Genomic DNA, 20,055 nt, shown 5'->3' with positions numbered 1-20,055 from the left:
TGTTGGCGAGGTATGAGGAGAACCAGTCAAGTACTTTTCCTGTGTGGCCCATTCTCGTGGCGAGGATCAAGATGAGCGTGGGATGGTCAGCCATGTCGAACGCTGCTGAAAGGTCGAGGAGGCAGGAGTCACCTGAACTGTGGCAGTTTTTATGCTACATTTGGGGCTGAACCCTGATCGATAGTCATGCAGGATGCGGAGTTGGTCGATTTTGTCCAGCAATTGATTATCTACAGCTTTTTGATTTTTTTTTAATGAGTTTCACCAATTAAAGAGATGCTCATGATGGGTCTCTAGTTTGCTAGGTTGTCCGGATCAAGTGAGTGCATTTTCAAGAGGGGGCGAATCAGCCCTGTTTTTAGAGAATCAGGGAAGGAGCTTTCAACAAGAGATGCATTGATGATATAAAGGAGGGTGTTGAGGGCACAACCTTGGAGCTGTTTGATAATGGAGGCTGGCAGCAGATAGTCCTAGTAGGCTGTGGGTTTGAGGGACACGAGGGTGTCGGCGATGTCCTTAATGGTGAGAGGGGTAAAGTCTGACCAAGGGGGAAAGTTCCCAGTGCAGGGTGAGCATTGGCTCCTTGGAGGCCATTGTGGAGTCGATAAAATTCCTGAGTTTGGCAGTTTTGTCAAGCAAGAAGCTGTTAACGCTATCGCATTTCTCCTCCGATGTCAAAGAGGGTTCTACTCCTGTTGGGGGAACCCTCAATTGTGGTGGCATAATAAGCACATTTTGCGTCAGTTATCTGCTTTTTGCGCAAGGTTTGCAGGGTTTTGAATGAGGAGCGCTCCTCTGGATGTCAGTGTTTATGCCACTGTTTTGCCAACAGCCTGATTGCCCTTTTGTTGGCCCGAGGTCAGGAGTGTACCAGGGGGCAGATGCTCTGGCCTTGACCATGTGGTTTTTAGTGGGGCATGGGTGATAACCAGGTTAGTGACTGCAAAAGAGTAGGCTTCAAGGAGGTCCGAAGCATGTCTGGTGGAGAGGACGCTGGCCAGAGCTGGCTCAAGGAGATCCACAGGTAAGTGTTTCAAGGCGCAGCGGGTGATCGCAGGGCGTTTAGCCTGTCCCTTATGGGGCTGTTCGTAGTGTTGCAGTGATGGAGGGATGGCCAGGAGTTCTGACCAATTGTGTGGGATGGGGTCAGCACAAGAGAGGAGAGCCACAGGGGTAAACACAAGGTTGAACATGTACCCTCCTGTGTGGGTTGGAGAGAGGATGATTTGTTGGAGGTTGCATGAGTAGCTAGTACGTAGAGTGGGTGGCATAGGTGTTTAGAGGGTGGTGTCTCTGGGATGTTGAAGTCCCTAAGGAGGATGTTGCTAGCATGTGCGATTGATGCTGAGGAGATGAGGTTGGTGAGGTCCTCTGAGTCCTTGTGGGACATGGGGAATCTGCATGACAGGGATTCAAATTAAACAGATGGTGTGGATGGCAGGACCGTGCAGGGCCAGTCTGACTTATGGATGGCAGCGACCCCATCACCTGTCTTTCCTTGCTGGTCAGTATGTTGAACACTATCTGGGTGGTAGGAGAACGTTGAGGTGGTGCTGGGAGGAGGGGGTAAGCCATGTTTCTGTGATGATCACACCAAGGTTACTCATTAGATCTGTGATGTCGGTGGTATGGGCTGCGGCCGACCCGGCGTTTACCACGATGATGGGCCGGGAGCGCATGATGTGAGGGTGGTGGTGTGGGAGATGCGGTACAGTGATGTGGGTTGGATATGGTTGCCACTACTGGCTGCCTAGTGCCCATTGGAGCACAGGCCTTGTAGATTGAGGGAATAGGTTGCGGACAGAAGAGACACATTGTGACGTCTATTGGAGGATTTGAGGGGCAGCGTGGTTGACCCTGAGTCCTGCCAGGCACAAACAGGCAGTGTCCTTGTCCTCATACATCCTTAGCCGAGGAAGCCCGGTGCTGAGTACGCCTAGGTGAGACCGAGTATATAGAAGGGAGCCTTGGGGGCCGAGGCGGGGAGGCCTCCTTATATAGGAAAAAGCACCAAAACCAGAAGCTTACCAGTGATTGACAGGTGGTAGGAGGCCTAATCCTGGCTCAGCTCGGTTACTGGTCTCTGTGGGGGTCATACGCCTCCTTTTCTGCAGTATCGTATGGACAACACTTCCCCAGTCTGGGTTCCCAATCGCTTTCACGTGTTCACTCTGTTACTTTGCTCCCATCTCTCTATGTTCCACAGCCCCGGTTTACTCCCCTGCCAGGGTATGTGTTTGTCACTGGTTTCTGTAGGGATCGTGCCCCCCCCCCGTCATAATTTGGGTATGTATAATCTCCACGGGTCTGAGACCCCCTTCACTTGTTTGATTACAATGGTATCTCTCCTCACTCTGTCTACAGTCCATTCTCAGGCTCACTCTCCTGCCACTACTATGGATGTTCTTCACATCAACACACTTTTTACTTTCCCCTATTCCTGTGCGGGGTATCGTTGTCTGCACTGGGTCCCAGGCCCTCTCTTCTGCACCTATCCAATGAATCATAAAGGATCAAAACACAATAAAGTAAGAGAAAATAGCATGTGCGAAAGAATGTGAAAATGTGTAAGAACAGAGGGCAAAAGAAGAAAAATGTACAATGAAATTATAAAACAAGCTTCCTATACTGTTCAATTGGGTTCTGAAACAGATACCCTCCTCTTGAATCACAGTCTAGCATGGTGTCGCAGATTCCTTATCAACCACAAAGACCAAATGCATGCTGTTGTCAACCATGATCACACATTGGCAAACCTCCTTGAAAACAAAAAGGAGAACAACAATCAGAAATCAAATAATTTGCAGTCTACTGGGTGAGACAATATACAATTCTAATTATTGTCTTCCATCCATTATAATCTTGAGCACTAAAGTTCCTAGTTTCAACTAATGGCCTGGATGGGGCTAGTTTTCCTCAGGACTAATTTCCTGTTTTTCCATTGAATCAAGAGTGTGCACTGTCTTCTGTTGGTGTCCGAAGATCACCTGCAGAGCCGAGCTAGGTGGACACAATGGTCCTGGTTAAAGATGAAGACCACTGGTACCTGGGCTGCCTATAGAGGGAGACCCGACAGCGCTACACTGTACAATGCTTGCGTTTTTGTATACGTCACATATTCCGAATGAAGAAATAATAGGGGAAAGAGGAGAAATATAGAGCAACACACTGGCAAATTCGAGTAAAGCCAGTTCCATAATTGAAGGGAAGACTTCTGCTTCTGTAACAATGGAATTAGAAACTTGTTGTGGGCTAGTTTTTAAACCTCCCATTTTGAACCAATTGAATTATTTAAACAATGGGGTTGTGGTGTCGGGGATAGATGTAATTATGCCACATTTGCAAACAATTTGGAAAAGAATATTATAGTCCTAACTATCTTTTTTTTTTTCCGCCCAAAATAGATTACTATTCTCTGTTCGGAACCATGTGCCGTGGATGTGAATTTCCCATAGAAGCTGGGGATAGATTTCTACAAGCTCTGGGCAGCACCTGGCATGACACCTGTTTTGTGTGCGCTGTAAGTAATATCTGTATTCGCTTTGTTGTACCAGAAGACATTTCTTGATGTTTAGATTTTAGGCAGAGTGATATAGTAGAACTAATAAACAAGACATCATCTCCCGAGCGGCTGGTCCAAATGGCTTGACCTTTCAGGTTTTGAAGGGTAATACAGATCTCCTGTCATGGCTGTTGCACAGTTATATGATATGATATGGCATTTGTAACACGCCTATACACAAGTGTTTCAAGGCGCGACAAGGCAGGGAGGGGGGATAAAGGGAAGACAGACAACAATCTTACTAGGCCAGGTGTCATTCAGATGGCGCAAGTGCATGGGAAGAGGGGAAGGGAAAGTGCAAGGAGAAAGGGAGTGGGTAAAGTGCAGTACAGGGGTAGTAGAATAACAAGATAAATAATAAAGAGCCAACTGGTGGCAAGTGCAATGTAAATGCAGGCAAATGCTGGGAAGGGGGCTGTAGGGATACAGAGACAGTCCCGCAGTGCAGGGGTTGCCAGGGAGGCAGTGCAAGGGGGCAAGTGGCTGGGCCAGGGACCCAGATCAGTGAGAGTGGTCCAGTGCAGATTCAGTCAGGAATTTAGCAGGGGAGAGAAAGCAGAAGCAAAGAGGAAGGTTTTGAGGTGCTTCCAGAACCTGAGATGGTTCTCCTCAAGTTTCAGGGAGGCAGGAAGGCTGTTCCAGAGGGAGCCCCCTGCCGCGGCGAGAGATCTACCCCCAACTCGTTGCTTGGAGAAGCGGCTGACACTGAGGGAGTTGGAGGCGGATGAGCGAAGAGGTCGAGAAGGAAGATATTTAGGAAGAGAGATTTAAAGGTATTTTGGCCCCAGGCCCCAGAAGGCCTTGTGGACAATGCAGAGGGTTTTTAACTTAATCCTCGCAGCCACTGGGAGCCAGTGCAGGGATTTCAGTCCTGGAGAGATACTGTCCCTTATTTAGAGACATTTTGTAGACATAGTATATTCTTCCTCTTGGAAAACCTTAATAATTATTGCGATTTATGAGAGGGGTCATCGAACGGTACCTACAAGTTACCGACCGATCACCCTTTTGGATGTCGAGAGAAAACATTTTGCAAAACTTTTGCCAAATGATTTGGAAAATTGGGCTACGCGAAGTAAATTCTTAGCATAACAGCAAACAGGCTTTCGTAAAGGCCTCTCGACAACACTAAATGGTCTAATCTCGCCGACCTTTAGTGATAATTTGTGAGTAAACAGGAGAAGAGTACTTTTTCGGGGCATAGCTAGATCTATCAAGTGCTTTTGACCTGGTCAACAGGGATCAACTATGGCATAATTAGAAAGCTAGGGAATTCCTAAATCTCTTCTGTCCATGTTAGCCACGTTACATGAGAACAACACGGTAAGAATTAGATTGGATGCCGAAGGCTCACTCTCGATGTAAGAGTTGAGAGGGGAGTCGGGCAGGGTTGTATGGTGGCACTTTCTTTATTTAATCATTATATGGCTGACATGGGGAGGGAGATTATATCCGCTGCCTTAGCTAGTCCAAAACTCAGGCGTAATCCAATTAAATGGCTGGCATATGCGGAGGATATCATCCTCTTGGACAGCACAGAAGTAGGTTTGCAGCGTCTGCTAAGTGCATATAGAACAATATATACAATTAAATGATCTTTCTATCAACCCAGCAAAGGCTGTGACAAGTTGGAGGAGGGGCCGTTTGTCACTCTCATTTCCCTCTGCCTGACACTTGGCGAGTCTCGGGAGAGGCTTGGGTGGGTTTAGCCCCAAACATGCTTTCCTGGGTTGTGTGCTTTCCTGGGATCCCTTGGCTCCCACAGTAAGTTAGTTCCTGTTTTGAACCACCTCATTGTACACATTTGTGGTTTGCTTATTCCCTTCTACGAGCACCCATATTCTCCAAGCAATGTTAGAGCGGCTACTGTTTCGCTGTTCAAGACCCCATCCGTTGGAAAAACTTCCTTCCCACCTTTGGCACGAAAACAAGTACATGTGCTTCTGATGTTCCCTCAAGATCTTGCTTTTCTCACAGGAATTTGAATGTTCTGCTCCCACCTCTGACTGTCTCTTCTTGGATCTTGCGCTCTGAATCTATCATCTTATTGAATGTGCAGCCTAAATAAATAAAGGCCAAGTCCTCTTTACACACAGATACCTTATGTGACAAATTCCGCTGCCTATATGCAGCGGACTGTCACAGGCAGGCTTCCCAAACCTTCCAGAAGCCCCTCAGTTAAAAGCAAATGCACCTAAATGATGGACACACTCTGATGCTCTCTCCAACCAGACTCAAGTAATCACTGCAGGAAGTAAAGCCTTGCTGAGAAGGAAACACATTTGTGAAATTTGAAATTCCTCAGCAAGCAGGATATTTCTTTTTTCAACAACAATACAGAGGGAATTATTTTTGATTATGGGTCATACTCTCGCAAACTGTAGAACTCCCACAGATACAAAGGTGTGTGCAAACAATGGGAAATTGACTTGTGTTGTCTTCACAAGGGAGAAAATAAACAAATACTATTCTCCAGCTAGCTATCGCTGAGCTTATAAAGTTGCAAATCCTCCACTACTAAGGAATTAAAAGTACAGTGGAAAGCTTCACAAGCTTACCACAGGGTTTATTTACAAGCTGAAAGTGAGCAGTGGGACTCAAGTTAAAGGAGGTAATTGCAGGCACGGTTTCAAGGGGAAGTGAATGAGGCTTCAGACATGTCCTGGGCCTCGCTGGAATCCAAGATGACGGCAGGCCTTAATATAACCAAAAGCCAATCCAATCTCAACTCACTTGACCCCCAGACCACTGCCCAATGCCATGATAGCTGTTGGGGAGATTTCTAATTTCTTTGCTTCATCCTCTCTACTAGTGAGACCCCCAGCACTGTTTGCTGGACTTCTGGACCTTTTTCTGAAATCCTAAATGAGTGGAGCCTTTTTCCACTCATTCATTCTAATGGCTCTTTCTTTTGGAACTCTATTCTTTGTATTCTACCTGTCCTATTGAGTCTTTTATTCCTCAATAACTCTTAAAGGCATCTGAATTTTACTATTGCAGCACACAGCTCCTTATGGGCAGTGTTGTCGAAGCCCTTAAGGTCCTTTTTTGAGATTATTTTCTTTATCCTAGAGTAACTACAGTTCTCCAGCATTGGATGTTTCATGGATTCACATGCTGTGAATATTCTCTGCCGACAGGCTGGGAATCCTTTGTACATTTTTATAATAGCTTATAATTGAACTTTTAAGCTCACTTTAGTATCCCATATGTCCATTTGGATCCATTCTGCCTCAGCCAATTGGATGTCGAGTGATTAGCCCCAACCAGGAGGTCATCTTCAGATCCTAACCGCACATCGTGCTGAGAAGTCCTCGAGGCTTTCTCGCCTGGAGAAAAAAGGCCAGAATCCAGAAATACTTTTCAATAGCTTTGGAACTTTATGCCAGAATCCAGAAATACTTTAGATCTATGCAGATAAGTGCTTTTTCTTTTAAAATTATGGGAGAAAAACATAGTCATCTGTCAAGAATGTGTATGAGGGAGGCGGGCATTCTGAATGCATATATTGTGTCTATCCAAATCACTTTCGGAAAGACTGAAATGTATTCCACCTTTAGCACAAAAACCCTCAGACAGAAAAAGAATAATGACCCTTTAGCTTAATGAAGGAAGATACCCCCCTTCAGAGGCTGAGTCCCTTAGTAGTGTGGTGGAGGACAGAACAGACAGGCCTAAAACACATAAGCGGACTAGATCAGAAGAGAGAATGTCTTATTCGTCTTTTAAAAGAAAAAAGGAAGGAAAAACGAAAAAATCCTTTGACGACTTAGCAGACGATGGATCCTCCGAGGCCGAAAACCTTGTTGACGCCATCATCATCGACAGCCATAAAAGCATTGTCGTAGACCTTGTCGACAGGAAACAACTAAAACCTTCGGGTCAATGACATCTGCGTGCCTGTCGATGGCAACCATACCCATAAAGACCTTGTTGTCGCCAGTGGCGACAACGTTAACAACGATGATGCCATCCACGGAAAGCAAGACTACATTGAAGACAACATTGAAGGTACACGGAAAGTCATCAACGCCATTTCTTTTGGCAGGGTCAACTGGGGGGTGGAGGGGGAATTGGAGAGTCCACAGGCACTCAGAAAATCTCAAGACTAAGGAAAACTGAAGTAAACTTAAAAAAACTAAACACAAACATAAATCTGGGGGGAAACGGATGAAGAGGAATAAGTGCCAATAGATGACTCTAAACCAGTACAACAGGGCCGTATAGTTATTAAGCTGCGTCTCAGACCCTTGCAGTCACCCAATGCCATGGAACACCAGGCCATCATATCAGGAAGTGGGGAACCATCACCACCTCACTCACCCAAAGGAGTTTCAGATCAGCCCATATCACCCAAGGGTCTAGCCCTATCCCCAATCTCGTTGATTCTACCAGATCAGGGACTGGAACACCATATTGATTCGGATCTTGAGCAGTGATACTCACCCCAGTGCTTGGAGAAAGACCAGTATTCAACACGGGGGGCACCCATGAGACCAAGGCTGCAAGAGTTAATGGAACCTACGTTGCCGAGGCCCCCCCACCCTCCTTGGCACACCCCCATCCAACAATACCTTTGCTCAACTCGCAGTGTCTGTTTTCAGTACAAGTCTTGTCTACTCTCCAATCTCTGCTTCAGCAACTGGATACTAGTCTACCAGTGGGCACAGTTCAGCCACCGGTACCCAATGAGGCACCAGGCCCCTGAGGGAGCCCCACAGGCCTAGCAAAATAACTCAACGAGAGCAAGTGGGTGATCCTAAAAGCAATACGCCTACCAGGCCTACAGTCTCACCACAAAGAGAGCCTCCTATCAAACCTATGTGGTACACCAGACTAAACAGAACCAACAGCCCTGTCGGAACACGAGGAACTTCCCCAATGCTGCAACATTCTCTATGCAGTCATGGTTCTAAACCAAGTCTCAGAAGAACCGTCGTGTCTGCACCACCCGATGACATAACTGCGTTCCACAATATGGTCCAAAAGGCATGTGAGGAATTTGGCCTAGTATCCTCTGAGCAGAGAAAGGTTGTTTCCTTTTTGAATTGATGCACACGCACAGAAAGGCAGGAATGTCCACTCCCATTCTAGACCATGTATGGGAAGGAGGACTGTTGCTCATGAAAAAACCCTTCTCAGAGCCAGCATGAAATTAAGCTTGGAAAAGCAATTTAAGGCAACAGAGGTGTCCCCGGAATGCCTTGTCTCAACCAACCCCCAACTCAGTAGTGTCAGCGGCGGCATGCAGAAAATCAAACGCTCAGGGTCAGAAATGCAAAGTGCCAGCTGACAATGACAGCAGGAAACTGGACGCATTTGGCAAGAACATTTTGGCCACAGGAGCAACAACATTTAAAGTGGCAAATTCACTGGCAGTAATCTCGACCTAAGACTGCGAGATGTGGAACCTGATGTCCCCACTGTTAGAGTACTTTCCAGAATATAAAAGTAAATAGACCCTGGACATCCTGCAACAAAAAGATGCTTTTAATCATGCGATCAACATCGCAGTCGACATAGCGGAAACAGGCTTTAAATAGATCAGCAATGGTGTCATGCTGCGAAGACCGGTATGGTTAAAGTGCACAGATTTCAGAGCGGACGTTCAATCAAAGGTGCTCTACATGCCCTTCGAGGGAGAGGAGCTTTTTGTCCCAAAAATATGACGCCCTTAAAGCAATAAAAACAGACACAGAATACAGCAAGGTCGCTTACCACCCTGACTATAAAATGTACTTTTCGTTCCTTCTGGGAAGTCTCGGGTTGCTCCACAGCGACTAATAAAGGCGGAAAAGTGTACCAACGAGGAGCCTCTTATTCACAAACTTACTACAAGTGATATCGTAGAGCGTACCTATGCAAACAAAAGGACTACAAACGATCCGCAATAAGGCTTCAGATGACATCCGCCCCAGGGGCTGGCAATAAAAACAAGCCTGACTTTCATCGACCACAGACACCCACTGTCGAACTGCAGTACCATCTGCAGCATTGGCAGATCAGTGTTGGACATCATACAGAAAGGACACATAATTGAATTACACGGAATCCCCCTTCCGATGCCTCCAATATTTCAACACCAACCACACTTAAACATTTTGATAGCAGAGTGGAGAAACTGCTCATAAAACATGCAATCGAAAAAGTCACAGAACATCAAAGGGGCAAGTGCATCTACTCCAGGTTCTTCGTAGTCCAAAAACTGGATGAGTCATGGCAACCAATCATAGACTTAAAAAGTCTAAACAGGCACTTCAAGAAAGTTCAAAATGGTCACCTTAACAGAGGTCATTACATCAATACGGGAAAAAGCCTTCCTAGCGTCTCTGGATCTCAAAGATGCATATTTCACATTCCCATTCGAAAGGGCCACAGAAAGTTTCTAAGATTTGGGGTGGATACGAATCACTATCAATTCAGAGACCTCTAGTTTGGGCTTCGCTCAGCCCCGAAAACATTCACCAGATTTTATTTATTTATTAGTATAGTTGTATTTTAGTTTTAGAACCTTAACAACTGTATCAACAAATCACTCATCAATGCAACAACAAAGTCCATATTACTCAAACATTCATCACAAGTAATCAACATACAAAATACATCAGTATCGGTTTAACTAATTTTGTTAAATTCCTATATACATATTTCATTAATATATATATTAAAAACAAAACAATGCATAATAAAATCTTTCATTCCTAATAAAATTCATTGTTCCAGAATATCTCATAACCTGGTCATGATTAAAAAGAAACCAATTGTCATTCACATAATAATGTATTTAAATAGTCACAATTGGATGTTCTTACTTTGTGGTGTTGTCATTTCTGCCACAGACCAGATCTTATAAAGTGCAACATGCAATGAATTAATTGGAGAATTGAAACAGAAATGCCAAAAATGAATAGACGCTATAGTGGAATGACAATGCACAAATAGGTCATACAAATTACAGTACCATTTCATCAACCTGGGGCATTCTGTAAGAATATGTCTCACTACCGGGGCTAGGCATTCACCAAATGTCTAGCCCAGGTAGCCACGTCGTTTAGGAAAAGAGGATACCTGGCGGCGAAATGGCAATCCAAGAGGTGTCCAACACCCTCTCAGTCCTCGGGTTCACAATACATTTAAGCAAATCTTGCTTCAAGCCATCAAACACGCTAGTGTTACTAGGGGCAACGTTCAACACCATTGAGTGCTGGGTACGCCCCTCAGTAGAGAGAGCAGCGTCAATACTTAGTCTAATCACGAAATTCTACCCAGGCACCAGAATCTCAGTCAGAACGTTCATGCAACTACTGGGCACCATGTCATTGTGCATCCCACTGATGCAACATTGCAGGTTACAAATGAGAAAGCTACAAGAATTTCTAGCGGATGGATGGTCCCAGCTAACAGTCATGGAGCGACAAGTGGATGGTAACAAAGACGCTCTCAGACAATTTGCAGTGGTGGCCAATGTTCCCTCTAATTATTTTTCCCTTAGTGCGGAAATGCTTAGCTTTCGTGCACAGCTTATTTTCCATGTGCGCAACTAAATTACGAGGTAAGCTACTTTGAGAGCATGCCTAGTTGGTGAGCTACCATCTCTAAAGAGTTTGGCATGGAATTTCTCCTTCCCAACCACTGCAATTCTTTAAAAGTCAGTGTAAAAGGTGCATCTTGAAACACTTTTTTCCAACATTTAGGCTTAAAAAAAATATTTTATGTGGTTATAAGGATAGCTCATCAACCCGAACTATCCCTAGGAGAGAGCACATCTCTCAGGCTAGAAAAGATGCACACTGGCTCCCGATCAAAGAGCGCATATTGTTTAAGGCTCTCGCCATCAAACACAGATGCCTCTCTATCTGCCCCCTCCTACCTTGTGGAATGAATTCATCAGGTGCCCTCTCACAGACCAAAACGAGACTAATACTCTCACCTACTCTCAGTCCCCACGTTCAATAGAGCCAAAGCCGGCGGCACCAGCTTCGAAGTGCTAGCCCCAAAAGCTCAGAACGCACAGCCACTCACACTAAGAAAGGAAAGCTCTCTCATGGCGTTCAGAAAGGCTCTAAAAACCAAGTTATTCAACTAGACTGTACCTAATGATGTTCCCCTGTAAACACAGAACATTCATACCATATTATCGTTGAACCCCTTCAATATTGTTCTGAAGAATATGTTTTAAGCTGTATCCAAGTGAATGTACTGTAACAGCGCCACGATGCCTCAGGGCCGTTGTGCGCTTTATACATTTAAAATAAATAAACCAGTCCAAAACTTCAAGATATGCCATAGTTCCTTAGCAAAATTACTCATGTGCAGAGAAAACATGTGTATGCACAAAAAAGCTTTGTATGGTCCGGTTGAACAATAGGTTTAGTTGTGGCTATTCATTTGTCGACACTGCTTAGAGACGGTGCAGAAGTGTGTAAAATACACATGTTTATTAAAAAAAAGCAAATATCACTTATCACTGATGTGGCTGTCAAAAAATTCAGGCAGGATATCATTTTTCCAAATGAAATAATGGCAACTAAAACGAATGTGTCAGAAAACATGCAAAAAGGAATTCAAGTGCCACTTTAATGAAGTAATTCAAGGGCCAGGATAACATGCCTCAAATTGTGGGCAAGGACGATAATTGCATTTGAATAACAGAATATGATGATAAGAATTCCTGTGCCTCTGCTTGCTATCCACATTACGTAGTTCTGTGTGTTGTAACATTTGCTCAAAACCAGCCTTACAGCTAAGAGGCATATACAAGATCCATTGTTACACCCTAAAAAACGGAAAATGCGTCCAACAAAAACGGAAAACCATGAACATGTAGAAACGTACCCTTGCTTCTACCCACAAAGTTCCACTGATATTTTTTTGAATCAGTAACCTGCAGAGCAGTGGCATTGGTAGAAACTCAAATAATACTAGTGCCCAATCTCAAGAGGAATTTTAAGGGCAAAGAACATATTTCGATAAACATGAAATATCCCTGCTTGCAAAGCTAATTACTTTCTTACTCCATGAAAAATAATTTAATTCGGAGTAGGTAGTCACATATTGGTGCCCTCCTTGTAAGCCTGACATAGGAAGTGATGTGACAGAATATATAATACAGCTTAGTTTTGCCCACCATTTTCACCACAGCCTAGACCGAATTCCTACTTAATGAGGTTTCGTCTGAAACACCGTTGAAGAAAATCATACATTTGCCTTTTAGGTCAATAGCAATGTTCATAGGTACAACAGATTGAGTGCTTTCTTCTTTATATAGGGACCCCTCTTATGAAATTCACTATTATCAGATGGACAAGATACATGGGGATGCCAGAGGCAATAAATGCAAACACATTATTATATTGAAATGCCCTCAGCAGCTGAGCAGAGAAAGAAACCGAAGGCACAGTTTCCTGGACAGTTACTGGCGAATCCTATCCTTCAGAAAACAAACACATGACTTCACTTTACTGCCCTACAAAAACGTCTGTTTTGTTTTTTCAATGTTGCTGATTTGTTTTTCACCACAAAGGAGTGTTCTCCTGTGTCTTTCCATCTGTACCCCACTCCGGCGCCTGTCCTAACCTCCAAAACCAGTTGTCGGGGGCTCTGTAAAAAGTGGGGGATTGTAGGAGTAAAACACTAACTGTGATATTTGCATACCCACGATACTTTGTAATGCATAACATGTTTAACACCTGACTATGATATTATGTGCAGTTTAAGAAAATGTCATGAATCTTTAAGTGCACAACTACTATAAAGTGTATACAAGATTGTTTGCAACATATCCCACCTTTAAATTGTTGGGTAGGATTACATAAATGCTCAGTGAAACTGTTTTTGTATAGCAGTGAGTTGATCTCTGCCCCATGGAACTTTGAATACATGGAAAGGTGGCAGATTGTGTGAAAAGCATTCTAGTAATCTGAATTTCCGTTGCCCTAATGCTATATACGAATAACGGCCGGCGTAGTCCATACCCACTATCCCTTGCAGGCCAGGTAAATGATATTGCAATGTTGCTCTTTGCTTATAAAGTAGACATGACATTTGCCTACTCAAAATCCTTACAGGGAATATTAATATTTGAGTTTTACAATGTATTAACTTGCAAGGAGGGCCACTTCAAAGTGCCTGTTTGATTTATGTACGAAGAGTAGGAATCATGGGATGAGGTTAAACATTCAAGTAGCCTGGGTACTTGCGCTCAGTAACTGATATTTGAGCTGACAGTTGGGCTACACGGTCTGGGTGACACTTTTGCTAAGGCGCCATAAGTAACAGAGATTCTTGTTCTTAAACTTCATTCATATTAGAAACATAAAACAAGTGGATGCAGGTACAAGTTTGGTAACCATTTGCAGAGCCATGGTTATCTGGTAATATCTGAATGAGGTCTGGGGCGGAAGTTCGAGTCATAAGGTATAAGTGTGATAGTCAAGTGTAGGAGCCATGGGTGAGGAGAGAAGATACTGTGGTTAATGTGTGTAGACATCTCTTAATTATATCTTCTGTTGTTGCAGTAACTTTTTCATATGTGTTTTTAATCAATTGTGGATGTATTGTACTTTTAGGGTTTGGGGCTTTTTAAGGTCAAGCTTGCATAGTAGCGCAATGTAAATAGGCTAGACCAGAATATTAATACTAGTTCATATAATTTAGCTTCATTTTGAGAGATCAAATATTAGGTACATGCTGTGCCTTTGGGAATTAAGTCTTTTTGAATAGGTGGGAATTATTTGTGTGCGCTGCTGAAATTCCCCAGAAGGAAGTTGGGCAAGCGCACATGCGCACGGTTTAGAGAGAACATTGGTGGTGGCTCACACCATCTCACTTTACAAAGGGAGTCCCGTTCAGGGATCCGCCATTTCAGGAACTGATCACGGATGCCTCACTGATAGGATGGGGTGCTCATGCAAACCAGCTATCAATAAAGGGACGTTGGTTCCCGGACGAAACACAACTCCACATCAACATCTTAGAACTGAAGGTAGTAGCAACTGCCCATTGCTGGTTCCAGCCATTGCTCCAGAACAAAGGCGTAAGAGTGTTCAAAGGCAACATGACCACAATGTATTATGTGTGAAAACAAGGAAGCACAAGGTCAAGGGCACTTTCGAGGGAAGTCCAGCGGTTATGGCATTGGGCCATCAACAACTTGCAATTGCAGGCATTCCACCTAATGGGGAAGGAAAATGTGACGGCAGATCAACTGAGCAGAGCCAACGACCTGTCACATGAATGGCAACTGGGGAACAGGAAAATCAAACAAATATTCACCAAATGGGGAACACCGGCCATCATTCTGTTCGCCACGTGGGAGAACAAGAAATAGAGCAGATATCCTCACCACCAATCCCTGGCTGACGCGTTGGAAATTTCATGGGAAGGAATCTTTGCCTATGCGCCCCCGCCCCACCAACATCAGTGATAGGCAAGGTCCTACAAATTATTATGAAATACAACTGCACGGTCATTCTTTTAACACCAGCATGGTTGACACAACAGTGGTTCTTGGAGCTTCTTCCCCTATCCCAGGACCGTCCAATCCCTCTGGGGCAGGACCCTGACCTGCTATCCATCTGCAAACAGCAGGTGCTCTATCACAACCCAGGGACCTTCAACTTAAAGGCCTGGCTCCTGAGTGCAACGAGTTTGGACAAATCCCACTCACACAGGAATGCAGAAACATCGTAAAGGCAGTCAGAGCAGACTCCACAAACAGATCCTATGTGTACAAGTGGAATCACTTTTGCAATTGGTGCTTCCAACAACAGTTAGATCCATTAAAACTAGACCCTCACCAAATTAGCAAAACATGGTTTGTCACACTCATTCATCAAAGTACATCTAGCGGCGGTCTCTAGACACACTAGGAAGCAAGGAAAAAGCTCCTATATTTGGGCCCGCATAGAAAAACACTTCATGAGAGACCTATTACGCACTTACCCACCTCAAAAGAAAGTTCCATCTCAGTGGAGCCTGAATACTGTGTTATCAGCACTGATTAAACATCTGTTCAAACCTATGGCGACTACTGTAAGGAAGGCATGGTATCAACAGTAAGACAGGCACAAGTGAACGCAGTTCAAGGATGTTTATTTAACTTTTTCAAGGGTTTGATAAATGCCCATCTAACCTAAATCTAAGATTGGAGCAAGCTACGACCATCAGAAATAAAGAAGGCAGTCCGAGTGGAGTCGCGCAACATAAAAAGGGCCTATAAAAAAAACTATTGCCAATCCTTACTACTAATTTACGAATAGTGTGGGGTGAAGTTCATGAAAAAGAAAGATGTGTTCATAAAATTACAAATCAGGATGATTGGGCCGTTGGCCTCTCTTCCCCACGTTTTCAGCATGGGGCAAGGTGGGTCACTCGAGCAAAGCACACACTCTGGCACAGCCGTACGAGGATACAATTCAATTTCCACAATTCAGGACCTTCTGTGTCCATGTCTTTATCCTGGTAAGTCTCTTGACTCAGAGGGCCTGCTGTACAAAATAATAAGAAAGCATTCCTTTTGCTCTTTCTGTATTCAAGTAAGGTGTTCACCCTGGATCCTCCGCTGCCATGCTCAGATCCTTTTTAACTGAAAGGTTACACGTTGGATCCTCCTCTGCCGGGCACTTTCACACCAATGGCCGAGAGTTCTTTCATGAGTGACTCACGGTCCACCCCGTATCCCCCTCAGGCGGGCTCAGGTCCTTTTCTCTTGGTGAATTAGTCTCCCTCAACTGGGCTCCAACCAATTGCAATGTACTTTAAACTATCGAAGACTTTCGAATGTGCAGAGGATTTAGCAAGACCCGTTGCATGACCACTTTGATCTCGGTATTCCTTTCTCTCACACTCCGCATCAGTTGGATACCTAACAGAGAACTTCGAATGAGCACCCCGGTGGCGCTGGACCACTCTGTCTATGGTATCTTGGATTGCCTCCCAAAGTTCAATCACAAAGTACAATTACTTCTTTGGTTCCAATTATACTTGTGTCGCTCATCGCCAACACCTCGCACACTGTTCTCTTCGTACAATGTTGCTGCTTGCAACCATGGTTCAAAACACACGCCAGTTTGCTATCAGTCTCTCCGATTCGCCGGCTGTTTTGTCTTTTCTGACGCCGTTTTCTTGTAGGAACCAAGGACAGTACCACAGCAGCAATCGCTCCTCCCCGCCTTTGTTATTGGTGCAGGAGAGCCCCGGGTACCTCCGACACACTGTGCAGGTTTGATCAGCCTTAGTTCCTGGTATTTGTTTTCTTACTTTCCAAGGTTCACGAAAGTAATGGTCTTTAGAGGTAACAGTACTTCCCTCCTTGTGACTCTCTGTGGTCTCACTATCTTCCTCCTTGTGTAAAACTGTCATCTTGGAACTGATCTCTTCCTATGTCCCTGCCTACAGGAGCAGTCCATAATGCGCCAATACTCTTGCAGTTCAGGAAAGAACTCAAGACCTTACTCTTCAGGCAATACATAGGTGCAACCTACACTCCTTGTTTTCCTAGATCAGATCTTGCCTCCATGGCTTTAGCATCCCATATATTGTAATCCCCCCACACCCTTATCCTTAATTCACATGTTACCCTCAACCACATGCACACACTCTTGCTATCTAGCTGGGTTTGCTCTTTATAAAACCCCAAATATAATATTGTAAAAATACAAAATAGGAGTAATGTGGGTCTTGCTCTCATTTCTGGTCAGTCACCCTTTTGACACTATGGCAGAATATTTTATTTCCGTTGTCTTGCACTGACACATACCAGTGCTTAAGAGGAGGTGGATTCATGACATGCCTATGGTAAATAACTTGCACTGAATTGAACTCTTGTGTAGATTGTGTGATGATCTGTAGTCTTGGGATGGGAAAATTAACCACTGATCAGAGTTATAGTTACTTAAAACGTTGTCTAGCTCAGTGTATTAAAACCATACAGACAGTACAAACACAGAGGGAAACAAAAAAAGAAAAACAAAAACAGAAGAAATACAAAATCAAGTCAACACTTAACAAAATGGAGGTTTAACAGAAATGCCACTCCACATATTTGGAACTGCAAAACCAGTTTAATTTCTAAACCCTCCCACCCAAAACCCTTGTTGCCTCATTTCTTGTGGGAAATAACGAGAATTGTATGCGACTTAAAACTTTCAGAAATGCCTAGATCATATGTATCCAACATATTCCTCTTAAATTAGAAAAAAAGAGGGTCTATAAATAATTCAGCACACTTACTATACAGTTGAGCGGAATTATTCATGCAACACTACAAATGCACTTTGGATTTAAATGCAAATAACTTCTTTGCTTCTGTCAAAAACTGTGCATTTGGGCCTTGCAGCGGACAACATTTTTTTTTTTTGTTTTAACCTTGCTTAATGTCCCTCTGTGTTTAACATATGGCGACATGCCTTTTTCCTAAAATAAGCGTGAGCCTTTGGATTGCAGTGTCAGATTTAGATTTCTCATTTCGTTTTATAATGCTTTTTGACAAAAGATATAATAAAAGCAACAATTAACTCAATACATTTAAATATTGCGGAAAGGACAAATAAAAATATATAATTAAAAGGCCATTAAAATCTATTCAATAAAACAATTCATTAAACAGTAAGACAATTCATAAAATGTGTAGCCCAACATCATTATCAGTTTCAGATGTCTAATATTTAAGGAAACCCAACCTGCCAAAGTTTTTCAGTGCAGCAATATTGTTGGGCTTGAATTTAAATAGTATTAATTTCCCCTATTTTATGTTTATTAATGGTACAGTGAGGAATTTGCATCCGACCCATATTGAAAAATTCATGATTGTATTTTCCTCGTAGAAAACGATCTACACAGCATCCAGTTTCCATTCTTTCTATTCAAGAAAGCTTTGCTCTCTACATGTTTGAAATCAGAGAGCAAGGCGTTCTAATCTGCATAAATTAGATTCTCAAAAGTCACCTGTCGTTCTTAAATACAAATAGATGTATCTAATAAAATGGAGGTTAAGTTAACAAAAATGATTGTACACTGCTACTAAGCAAAGATACCATTGATACTATTGAAGAAATAGAGAGCTTTCAAATGCCTATTCATTGTAGTCAGATCAGGGGACTTAAAAGTGCATGCAGTGCACAACACTTACATGCTTTTCTACTTCAGTTTACTGAATCTCACTGGATTTAGTATTAACGACTTCAGCCTAACGTCACTGGTATTTTCTGAGCATTTTATTCTGGTGTTCAGAGTCATCAGGAAGCATGCTGCATTTGGCAAAGTGCTACTTTGGAACCATCTTGGATTGGAATGCTAACAGTTTTGGCATTGAAGGCCCAATATGGTTTTTAGTGATTCCCTCGAAAATAAAGGGTCGACTTGCAAAAGCATCGACTACAGTGGGATGCCGAAGCATCGACAACCTATATTTTATATGTAAAAGTGCAATTCCATCGAAACCAGTCCATCGACAATATACTTGGACTGGTTTCAATGGAAATGCACTTTTGCATGTAAAAAGTAGCATTTCCATGCTTTTTTCCTAACTTTAAAACGTTACATGGCGCTGTCCAGTGCGGAAATTTCAGCACTGCCAGCCCTGTGTAACGTTTTAATTTTTTTTTATATTGGGGGGCGGGGTACCCCCCTAACCCCAGCCCCAACCCTAACCCTAATTTAACCCTTAATCTAACCCTAACCCTAGCCCCAACCCTTACCCTAATGTAACCCTTAATCTAGCCCTAACCCTAGCCCCAACCCTAACCCTAATCTAACCCTAACCTTAACATTACATTTCGACTAAACCATCGAATTTTATTAAACTAAATGGCCATTCGATGGAATGAAATTTTAATGGAAAAAATTAGATGGTTTGGTGTTAGATGGAATGACCGGATACCACCAATATGATGCCCCTATGGCACCCACGCAGGCTGCCATCTAGAACTGCCTTACTGTTAAGTTGGCCCTCTGAGTCACTGCATGCAATGTTGTATTTAGGAATATGAAGCGTACAATTGAATACACATGGGTATGTATTAATTCAAAGTTTTAAACTGCTGTATTCATTATTTACAAATAGTTAAGTTTATTTTATAAGGTGAACCACTCATTTTCATTCTGTTTAATTGAAAGCCGTTTCGTTTTATGCTAAATTGTACTTTTCTGATATGTACATGAGACTCCACTAAAATGTGGAAGTTTATGAACTCTTGTATTTTCTAATACAATGAATGGTTTCCTGCAATTTGATTAAAGTTGTCGCCTGGTTGCAGAGCCACACATTTGCTAGATAAGTCTTCAAGCCCTTTTTCCTGTGAGAAAACATTTTATGTGTGCTATTTAATGCCAATAAAGATGTGGTAAATCTTTTAAAAAATTGGCAATTATGTTAAGAACCGCAAAGTCTCAATCAGCTTTTGAGCCCCACAGGCAAAGCTCTGCGCTGCTTTGGCAACTCCCACTACGGCCCCCACTGCGTTTCCATGAAATTGGGAGTGACTGAAGCATCA

General features: G+C 43.3%; 1 protein-coding gene across 5 annotated transcripts in view; it reads left to right on the top strand.

Annotated features, from left to right (window-relative positions):
* PDLIM5 (PDZ and LIM domain 5) overlaps positions 1 to 20,055 on the top strand; it is a 755,773-nt gene that overhangs the window by 726,559 nt on the left and 9,159 nt on the right. For all 5 annotated transcript variants that reach the window (XM_069630553.1, XM_069630555.1, XM_069630557.1 and 2 more), the window contains one exon: positions 3,405 to 3,520. In XM_069630553.1, coding sequence (XP_069486654.1) covers positions 3,405 to 3,520 — 116 coding nt within the window. The remainder of the gene's footprint in view (positions 1 to 3,404; positions 3,521 to 20,055) is intronic.

The sequence above is a fragment of the Ambystoma mexicanum genome, chromosome 6q (genome assembly GCF_040938575.1).
Source record: "Ambystoma mexicanum isolate Mex_15411 chromosome 6q, UKY_AmexF1_1, whole genome shotgun sequence".
NCBI classification, from domain to species: domain Eukaryota; kingdom Metazoa; phylum Chordata; class Amphibia; order Caudata; family Ambystomatidae; genus Ambystoma; species Ambystoma mexicanum.
The sequence above is the reverse complement of the archived record's forward strand: the minus strand, read 5'-3'. Positions and strand labels throughout refer to the sequence as shown.